The sequence below is a fragment of the Mastomys coucha genome, unplaced genomic scaffold (genome assembly GCF_008632895.1).
Source record: "Mastomys coucha isolate ucsf_1 unplaced genomic scaffold, UCSF_Mcou_1 pScaffold6, whole genome shotgun sequence".
Lineage (NCBI taxonomy): Eukaryota > Metazoa > Chordata > Mammalia > Rodentia > Muridae > Mastomys > Mastomys coucha.
The window spans coordinates 97,651,697-97,662,611 of NW_022196912.1; the positions used below are offsets into that span (position 1 = coordinate 97,651,697).

General features: G+C 41.9%; 1 protein-coding gene across 12 annotated transcripts in view; it reads left to right on the top strand.

Annotated features, from left to right (window-relative positions):
* The window catches only part of Rgs6 (regulator of G protein signaling 6), a 559,464-nt gene that overhangs the window by 26,167 nt on the left and 522,382 nt on the right, over nucleotides 1-10,915 (top strand). For 11 of the 12 annotated variants that reach the window (XM_031356050.1, XM_031356047.1, XM_031356049.1 and 8 more), the window contains exon 2: nucleotides 4,384-4,486. In XM_031356050.1, coding sequence (XP_031211910.1) covers nucleotides 4,403-4,486 — 84 coding nt within the window. In that variant the 5' untranslated portion in view covers nucleotides 4,384-4,402. Of the gene's footprint in view, nucleotides 1-4,383; nucleotides 4,487-10,915 lie in introns of those variants that run through there. The other variant, XM_031356057.1, reaches the window with a different exon arrangement.

Sequence of the window (10,915 nt, forward strand, 5' to 3'; positions counted from 1 at the left end):
TTCCTCCCTCCCTCTCTTTCTCTCTCTCTCCCTCTGTCCCTCCTCTTTCTCCCTATCTCCCTCTCTCCCTCCTTCCCTTCCTTTCTCCCCTTTTCCCCTCCCTCTTCCCACTCTCTCCTCCCTCTTCCTTCCCCTTCTCTTCTCTTGGATACCTGGAAATTTTACCTGGATAAACTAGCTATTAGAATATGACAATTGACAATTGTATCTGTCTGTCTGTCCGTCCTTTTCTCTGTCTCTCTGTCTTTCTCTGTCTCAGTATCTCTGTGTGTATGTTTGTGTGTGTTCATGCATGTGTGGGTACACATGTGTGTACATGCATGTTGAGGCTAGAGGACCACCTTCCCAGCACTAGAATTACAGGCATAGGTTACTATGCTTGGCTTTTTCACATGGGCTATGGGTTTTAAACTCAGGTCCCTCTGCTTGCAAAGCGAGTAACGCATCAATTGAGCCATCTCCCCAGTTCATAACAGTTTCTACAGTCATCTATGTCAGGCCACTTCCATGACTTTTCATTGTCCCTCTTCAGAAGTATGCATTCCTTCTTCCTGGCACAGATCTGGGTATCTGGAATGATGTCCAAATGCCAAAGCTCAAAGCATAGACTCAGAGAAGTTCAGGAAGGCTGGTGTTAAGATTCGGCTCCAGGCTTACTCTGAAACTTCTTCCCTTTCCAAGTCCTTCTTCCTTCCCATTGGCTCAGCTCTGTGCATGCCTGTGTGCATGTGTGTGTGTGTGTGTGTGTGTGTGTATGTGTGTGTGTGTGTCTGTGTGTGTGTATGTGTATGTGTTTTCTGGACCACAGAAAGGCTGGAATGAAATCAATAAACATTTCTTGTAATTGCAAGTTACAAAGGCAATTCAAGTTTAGACCGAATGGCTGGCCCAGTGCTGACTTTCAAAAGATCTTCGGTCAGTGTGTATCACGGACACCCAATTGTTCTGTTAGTCCTGCATCTCTCCTTACCAATCTTCCTACCCATTTGCTTCTTCTCACCTAGATTGTTCACAGGCTCTAGAGCTCGATTCCTGGTTTCAAATTGGCTCATATCAATAAGCCCTGTGGGGGAATTCCACACACGAGTCTGAATACTTTGTTTTTAAAAAAGATGGGACTTCTCTCTGAAGTCCAAACTGATTTGTACTGGCTGTGTAGCCCAGGCTGGCCTCAAACTCATGATTCTTCTGCCTCTGCCTCCTAGTGCTGGATTACAGATGCCTGCCATTAAGCCTGGCTATTTGCCGCTATAGTAGTAAATTCTCCACACAATGGCTCATAAAGGGCTCACTGAACCTTGGCAGACTCTTATAAGCTTTAACATTCATTCAAAAAAAAATTATGTGTGTGCCTACTCTGTGCCAGGCCCTGTTTCAGATTCCAGGGATATAGCAAATAGCTCATGCCAGCCAGCTTTGCCTATTTGGTGAGTTCTAAGCCAGGGAAAGCCCACCTCAGAAAAAAGTGGAGTGAAACACTGGGTTGTTTGGTCTGTACATGCAAGTACACCCATGTGCACACACACCTGCACAGACACCCAATGTTGCCATATTTTATTGCCATTGTCTTCACTGAAGAGCAACTATAATCAGATTGTAATGAATGAAGGCCTAGTTCCCCAGCTCTGTCAGCTTGTCATCAGTGAGTCCAGTGATAAAGTCCTGCCCACATAGCTTCCCATCCAGATCTCCCTTGACTTTTGTTGACATATGAACCAGCAGGTAGCTATATTTCTATTTTAGAATCGATTCATTCCAGGCGTGGAAACATCAGACATCTTTTTCGAGTCTATCAAAACTAGCTGATAGAGTCACTCCCACTAGCAGCTTTTCTCATGAGTACTGGATTCACTAAATTTTTACCCTCTACTCGGCCTTTACACAGCAGCTTTCAGGCCTATCTGAACTCCCAGAGATGCTTCTGTGGTGTGGTGTGGTGTGGTGTGTGTGTGTGTGTGTGTGTGTGTGTGTGTGTGTGTGGTGTGGAGGGAGGGCTTGGACAAAGACACAAGACTGAGAAGTTAGTTTCTAGGTCATTACCAACTTTCCTATTCCAACACTGCTTTCTAGGTGGAAAAGAACGGGCACATTAAAATGAAAGTGTTTGTTTTTAAAGAAAGCAATACAAACCCTACAGAACTCTATATTACAGATAAATGAGGGCATACAGTGGACCTGGGTTCTATTTCTCATGCCCTGTTATATTCTATATTAAGGAAGAAGAACAGGCACGCAAGTAGGTGTTCTGGAATGAAGAAGTCTGCTCACCTTAAAAGTCACTGACTAGAATAATAACCTGGGTTTCTCTGTAGCATGCTATTCAAGCAATCCCGTCACAACCAAGAGCAGTGGAATAGGCTGAGCCTCTCCTGCCTTTCATGCAGCCTAGCTTTCAAACATATTCTAAGTCAAACAATGTAGAGTAAGCTTCCACTCCGCCTTGGATATTTTGGGCAATAACATTCTTAGCATAAATTACCGATTCCTGTCTCTTCTTCATCTTCCACCCTAATTTGTTTTTATAGAATGACCTTTGGTACCAGTGTAGTTGATGGGAGGATGTTTCTGAGTTCTTCTCTTGAACCGCATGGCCTTTTCAGTATGGTATTTATCCAAGTTTCTTTGGTGAAAAGCCCATGGAATTTGTGCAGAGAGCTCTGGCAGACTCCTAGATTAGTGATAACATTTAGAAAGAACTTCTCCGGCTTTACACTATACTTTCCCATTCAGCCTGTCTGAAGCTCCCCTCTGAGAGAATTCACCCTTCGATGTGGGTGGAATGTGGAGAAAGTTCCCGTGGCTCTGAGAAGGGAATCCAGTATGTTATCTATGTGCTGAGCTCACATAGCAAGTGCAGTGTCATGACAACAATTGAGCTCATCTTGTTACTCCCAAGTCTTATATGCATGTCATTATCTTATATGCATGTCATTATCTCATATGCATGCTATTATCTTATATGAATGCCATTATCTTACTATTGTTTCTACAGGTTTTTTTTTTCCTTTGAAAAGTTTGAATTAAGCACATTCACATTTTCTTAATTCAGGTGAAGTTCATATAATGTAAAATTACTCATCTTCAGAGCTCAGCAGTTAAGAGCACTGGCTGCTCTTCGGAGGACCTAGGTTCAATTCCCAGCAGCCACATGGCAGCTCACAACTGTCTGTAACTCCAGTTCCAGAGACTCTGAGACCCTCATTCAGACATATATGTAAGCAAAACACCAGTGCACATGAAATAAAAATACATTTAAAAACATTTTAAAAATTACTCATCTTCAAGTGTGGAATTTAGTAGCATTTAGCAATTCATAGTAAACTACAACACTCATCTTATTCTAGATTTAAAATTATTTTTTAATCATTCCCCAAGGAGACCCTATGTTTGCCAAATGACCACCCCATTACTGCTTCCCCTAATGCTGGCAGCCATCCAGTGCTTTCTGCCTCTGTGGACTTACTTGTTCTGGATACTTTATATAAATGGAGTCATGCAATACATGATTTTTTTTTCTGGCCAGTTGCTTTCATGTAACAGATTGGTTTTAATGGATCATTTACACTATAGTCTATATCAGAACTTCATCCCTTTTTAATGGATGAATAATATTCCATTCATGCATTGGTGAGCAGTTGGGTTATTTCTATCGGTTGGGTAGTATGACTAAGACTGCTATGGATATTTTAGTACTGGTAGCTGAATATTTACTTTCAGTCTTGGAGTACACAAATAGAAGCAGAATTGCTAGGTCACATGCTAGTTCTGTATTTAATTTTGAGGCTCACTAACCTGTTTCTGCTGTGGCTGTACCAGTTGACATCCCTACCAGTCATCTGTTTACCCACGTCATTGCCAACACTTGCTTTTTGCTGTTGTTTTGTTTTTGTTTATTGTTCTTTTTTTTTTTTTCAAGACAGTGTTTCTCTGTGTGGCCCTGGCTGTCCTGGAACTTGCTCTGTAAACCAGGTTGGCCTTGAACTCAGACATCTGTCTACAGAGTCCTAGGATTAAGTGTGCGTCATCAACACTTGGCTAATACTTGTTATTGAATTTTTATTTATTACTATCATTGGAATGGTTATAAAGTGGTAACTTCTTGGGATCTTGATTTGCATTTCCATAATGAAATATCCACATTTTACTATATAGATCTTTATTAAGGCAAACATCGCTTCAAAATAATTGAATTCATCTGTTGTCAGGAGATTAAGATTAGCAGATGTGCTCTCTTTGAGTATTTGGTTCTGCCTCATGCTTATGCTTATGCTTTGAGGTTAGATACTGTCCAGTATAGCTGGCAAAAGGCATTTGTCATTTAATGCTTTCTTTTTAAAAGACAAGTTCATTCTTGCCCTAATGGTATATTCATTTATTTCGCAGCGTGAGAGAAGACACCAGGATGGCTCAGGGATCCGGGGACCAGCGAGCGGTGGGGATCGCTGATCCAGAAGAGAGTTCTCCCAACATGATTGTCTACTGCAAAGTAAGATGCCCAGGGAGTGACTAGGCATGCGGCCTGTGTGTGTCTGTTCTAAGTGAGGGCAGACTGATGGTGAGAGATAGATGCTATCTGTCTGAGGTGGTTTAAGGATAAAGAGAATCTTCTCATCATTGTTTAATTCTATCATTCAAGGACACATTTCATATCGTTTAGTTGTGTGTAAAACCCCAGATTACCTAAGCAATGCAGCCGGGGGGGTCTGCTTCTTCAGTGGCCTTCCCAGTACCATGCCGACTGAACTGAAAGGTCTTTGAACTCACAGTGTATAAAAGGATGTTGTCGGGAGATGTAGAGGTGTGGCCACTCAGTGCTCAAAGTTGGTAGACGACATAAAAGGCCCACGACACCCAGAATTGAGTCTGTTAGTTTGCAAAATATGTGCAATAAGAGTGTTCTCTCTTATCGAAAGAGGAAGCTAATTCTCTCAGGTGAGGGGTACTTGTGGAGGATGAGTTTTTAAAGGATATTCAGGATTGTTTCATGAGAAAAGCAGAGGGTAAGGATCCACTCGGTCATGAGATCTGTTCAGCAAAGGCACAGAGCTGGGGAAACAAAACAGCCTGTGGATCAGATCATGAATAGCAAGGAGCAAAAAGAGATAAGATTGGAGCCAGAGATGTGGATGCAGCCAGATTGTAGAGTATTGGAATATGGGAAGTTTAATCATGAAAACAATGTGTACTGAGAGTTGTAAAATCGATCTGTTTGGGATTCAGGGTTTTTCCACCGTGAGCTAATAGGTAACAAGGTGGGGTGTGGATGCCCTGAGAATATTTCTGCATCCCTGAAGAGGGTGAGCAGGATGCTCTTCTAGCCAGAAAAACGCCCCTCAGAATGGAGAGGGTGCTGTAGGAGAAAGTAAAGTCTGATTATAAATAGCTTGGAAACTAAGCAAATGTGGAATTCGAGGCTGTGGAGGGTGGGGGATGGCCAGGTTATGGAGCTGGGAAGATACTGTTGATGTCGGTTCTCACAGGGACATTTAGAAAGGAAGGGGACACAGCCCATCAGTTTATTTTTATCTGTGTTAAATTTAAGGTACTAATTACTCCGCATGCTTATGAAAATTTAAGCTAACCAGCATTATATATTAGTAAGGAAGTGGGTTAATTGTTTATTTATTTCGATAAATACTTGAGTTGCCTGCTGGGATCTGTGCCTTGCTGCTACTCTGTATTTGGTCTGTGGAACAAGTATTGAACTAGACAATCCTGGATGATCAGTATGGTGATTGAGTGTGTGTGTGTGTGTGTGTGTGAAAATAGGACTCTTATATTACTCTTTCGGCTAGAATCCTGCAATTCTTTGTTTCTCAAGTGAATGTTGAGAGACCCTATCTCTAAGAAAGATGGCTATTGAATTATAATAAATAATAAACGTAGACTTTATTAATGGAGCTAGCAGTTTAATGAAACACACAGAGGTGTGTTTAGAGGCGATTGTTGTAAACTTCTCCCCTATCCCAATCCCTCACTCCTGCCACAGGTAGGAGGACCTGGGGCCAGAGAAGCAGGGACATGGCTTTGGAGTTCTGCTTGGGTTACAAGGTCATCTAACAAGGAAGAGGTTGCTGTGAAAATCCATTTCAATAATGTTTCAATAATAATTTCAGTAATAATCTTTTGTCCACCTTGGTCCATACTGTGGTCCATAATAAGTATTTCTCTTTACATCTTTTAGGGATAGAGATACTTGGAGAAAGGATGAGTTATAAGATATGTAAAAGCTCACAATGTTAGTAAGTTGAACAGAGTCGATTGATGCGGTGAGTCGTCCTTTTGAGGCAGAAGAAAATAATACAAGGATTATTCAGATTATTACTTTTAAATTTTTATTTATTTTTATTTTATGCATATGACTATATTGCTTAAATGTACATATATACCCTCATATGTGTGTGGTACCCGAGGGGCCAGAAGAGGACATCAGATTCTCCAGAGCTAGAGTTATATAAATGGTTGTGAGCTACCATGTGGGTTCTGGGAATCAAACACAAGTCCTCTGGAAGGGCAGCAAGTGTTCATAGTCAATGAACTATCTTTCCAGCCCCAGTGTACAGTGGTCAACAAGGAATGTGAAACGATGCTACCTGAATACTTTTTCACTAAAATGGTATGCTGAGGGGTCAAATCTTTCTACGTGTTGTAGTAAGTTTAAATTTCCCTTTTCCTGTAGGAGCAGGGGCCTCCTTTTTGCTGTTGTTATTATTTAAAAAACAAACATTATCTGTAGTTCTTTAGAACAACGGCAACTGGGAGGAGCAGTGTACCTTGCTGTGTCTTCTTCATGTGAGGAATATGTATGTGTTCATACATGTACATGTACACGTAAAGCACTGTGTTAAGCTCTAAGACAATTAACTGAGTTTGTTCAGTCTATTAGGAAGGAGAAATGTCTACTGCCCCTGTCTGGAACTGAATTAAGCTCACACTAACTTGACCTACTCAAACCCTGGCTGTGCTTGACCCTCAGCATAACCACACAACCTTCTGCTTCTAAGGCTCTGAACTGCTGTTTGACTACAACTATGAACTTGTCCTCTGGGGCATGTTGTCAGTCAAGGGTGAATCTGGGAGCTAAGGTTAATCCCTAGAATTTTCCACAAAAGACTTTTAGTGGGACCATTGTTTTTCAAGGTTGTAGCCACATACCCAGACCTTTTCTCAGGCAGACAAGCTTCTGGGTAATGGACGAGATGGGAACATTCACAATATGAAATGACTTTTCACTTTTCTTATTTTTATTTGACAAATAATAACTGTGCAAATGCACGGTGACACCATGCTAGTTTTGGGTGCATGTTAGTTTTTGGTTAGACAGCTCAGTCATCAGCATACCCCTTGACTCAGTCATCTATTATTTCTTTTCATTAAAACATTCCAAACCCTCCCTTTTAGCTCTTTGAAATGTTCAGGACTTGGCCACTAACTTGGTTGTTGTGACTCTCAGGCACTGTTAAGGATAATCAGGACACATGAGCAAGCCCACACCTTTCAGAACATACTTCATTTTCTTTTCACATTGCCATGTCATTAACTGTGAGAAGTACTTCCCCCAAGGCATTATTTATTTATTGACTTGAACCGACATTCTAATTTGGTTTTTCATCTTTCATATTCACATTTTGGATCAGAGGTGTGTATGAAAAATGTATTGGTTGCATTAAAGATCTATTTAAAAGAAAACCTTAATCATTCATTAAGACACCCAAGGCTTCTTCATATCCCCAAACCCTTAGGGTTCTGGGTCATTGAACCGCCCAGTGTAGTAATGATCTTGGAAGCTGACTGTCCATCAAATTGTCTAGAGGTTATTTATAAAAAAACACCAGTCTTCAGAGAATGCCCTTATCCAAGCATACTGTGCTGTTCTTTAATATGCTTAGGCTGTGTGCTTGGAATATGAGGGTCTTTTTTCTTTCTATTTTTTTTTTTTTCGAGACAGGGTTTCTCTGTGTTGTCCTTGCTGTCCTGGAACTCACTCTGTAGACCAGTCTGTCCAAACTCAACTCAGAAATCCACCTGCCTCTGCCTCCCAAGTGCTGGGATTAAAGGCGTGTGCTACTACTGCCTGGTGGAATATGAGTTTTAAAATGACCTCAAGAGAACTTAGTTTTCAACTAAAGCAGAAAAGTACTGATTTGATGTTTGTTTTCCATTCCCCTCCCACCCCACCACTATATAGGTATATTTTGTGTTAAAAATTAATGGTATAATTGGCGTTTAAGTTTGGTTTAACATTTCTATTTATATCTCTACATTTTTAAGTGTGTGTGTGTGTGTGTCTGCCTTAAGTTTGTGATACAATACTTGTGATAAAATACCATAACTAAAAACAGCTTGGGGAAGAAAGGGTTTATCTGGCCTATGCTTCCACATCGGTAGTCTATCACTGAAGGAAGTCAGGGCAGGAACTCAAACAGTACAGAAACTTGGAGACAGGAGCTGATGCAGAAGTCATGGGGGGAGTGCTGCTTACTGGCTTGCTCCTTAGAGCTTACTCAGCCTGCTTTCTTGTAGAACCCAGGACCACCAGCCCGGGGTAGTCTCATCCATGAGGAGTTGGGCCTCCCCGCATCAATCAGTTAAGAAGGTTAAGAGATGCTGAGTGGTTGGTCCAGCTTTCATTCCTTGTGTGGGAACTTCATCTTTTCCACTCCATTCTCAACTTGTTACTTTTTCTCTCTTCCCTCCCAGCTCAAAATACTTTTTGCTATAGAAATATGCCCAATGCCCATGTAAGATATAAAGGAGAAAATATGAATTCTATGTATTGACACTAGCCTAAGAAATAATATTATTAGGCTTCATTTTCTCTATTGTCAAATGAGAGAGTTTGTCTAAAAATGTGTAAATATGTTTCTGTAGTGAGTTCAAAGTTTAATTCTTTACATTTCAATTTTTAAAAATATAACACCCAATAGAAAAACTGTATGCCATATTTAAAGGTCTTTTTAACCTTTCTGGGAGTGTTTTATATGGTCATAGATAAGCCTAAATTGGATTGAGATTAAACAAAATTTTGTCAGGTATCAGGAAAATTAGTTGTGATAATTTAACATTAGTAGAAGTTAGACAAGATATCTTCTTGGGCTGCCCTTGATGGTATAGCACATGAAAGTTGAAGAAAGGATCAGGAATTCAAGGCTATCCTTGGCTACTTAATACATTTAAGGCTAGCCTGGGCTACATGAGACTCTGTCTCAAAATCAAACGAACAAAAGCCAACTAAACAAAGATCTTTTTGTGGCAACTTCCTTCTTTGGTCTTGCTCTGACACAGCAGCCATATAATTATTTCTGATTATAATTTCATGCTATAGATGTAGTAGGAATGGCTTTCCAGTAGCCATGCTGTCAGTAATGCAGGGTGTCATGGCTGAATATGGGCTTCCAGAGGAGGAAGAAAGAGCCCACAGAGTGGTATTGGAAGAATGCAAAGCTTTGTCACTGACAGATACCCTCCATGTTAGTTCCTACTTACTGGCTCCTTTTTTATTGCTGTGATACCCATGATGCTGTGATACCCATGATGCTGTGATACCCATGATGCTGTGATACCCGTGTTGCTGTGATACCCATGATGCTGTGATACCCGTGTTGCTGTGATACCCATGATGCTGTGGTCCCGTGTTGCTGTGATACCCGTGTTGCTGTGATACCCATGATGCTGTGATACCCGTGTTGCTGTGATACTGATGATGCTGTGATACCCATGATGCTGTGATACCCATGATGCTGTGATACCCATGATGCTGTGATACCCATGATGCTGTGATACCCATGATGCTGTGATACCCATGATGCTGTGATACCCGTGTTGCTGTGATACCCGTGTTGCTGTGATACCCATGATGCTGTGATACCCATGTTCTTTTTTTGTTTGTTTTTTTCGAGACAGGGTTTCTCTGTGTAGCCCTGGCTGTCCTGGAACTCACTCTGTAGACCAGGCTGGCCTCGAACTCAGAAATCCACCTGCCTCTGCCTCCCAAGTGCTGGGATTAAAGGTGTGTGCCACCGTCGCCTGGCGATACCCATGTTCTTGAGGTCATACCGTGTTGGTGTGATACCCATGATGCTGTGTTATCTGTGATAGTGTGATATCCCATGTCATCAAGGACTCTTGAAGTCCTGGGGCAGAAGCCAGTTTAGGCCCACATCCTGAGAGTGAACACACTGCTATTTTAGTCACATAAGTGGTAGTGGTACACTGCAAGAAGGGCAAAACCAGCTCAGAGCAGGCAGAGCTTTGGAGGAACCTAGGGGCAGGATTGTCTTGGAGTTCTGTGAAGGCTTTGGCAGAAGCAGGGTAGCTAAGGGACTGAGACTCACAAGCCCTAGTGCTGAAGCCATGGTGAGATTGGAAACCATTTGACCAGCAAATGTGTATTGATCTTCATTTGTAGGACACACTAGAGATGCAGGGTGAAGATGGAGTCCTGAATAAGCCCATAAGCCAATGTGGGGTGGGGTGGGGTGGGGTGGGAGCAGAGGGTGGATGGGTAACTAGACAGATTTATGCTGGAGGGAAGGGTGAGGGGAGTGAGGAGGAGGGATGACTTATGTAGTCCATAGGAGATAAAAGGCACCAGAGAACTCAGCACATCTCTTTACTCTTGAAAGATGAACAGGAATTACGTTGGTGAAAGGGAAGAAGAAAAAATGAGGAGACTGGAGGACAGGCACACGCCAAGTTATTGCTCTCTGGAAACTTCAAGAGGCTCTTTTTATGCATGTAGGTGTCTACGACGAAGGCTTGAGATGCCAAGCCAGATTCTAAAGGGTCGAATGTGCTACCTCAGGAGGTTGGCATCGTGCACATCTTGTCCCTTTGTGCTCCCACACCCTGTGCTTCTACATGCTGTGCTCTGCTGGCCCAGCCCTGATCCATATGTAAATAAATACTTACATAT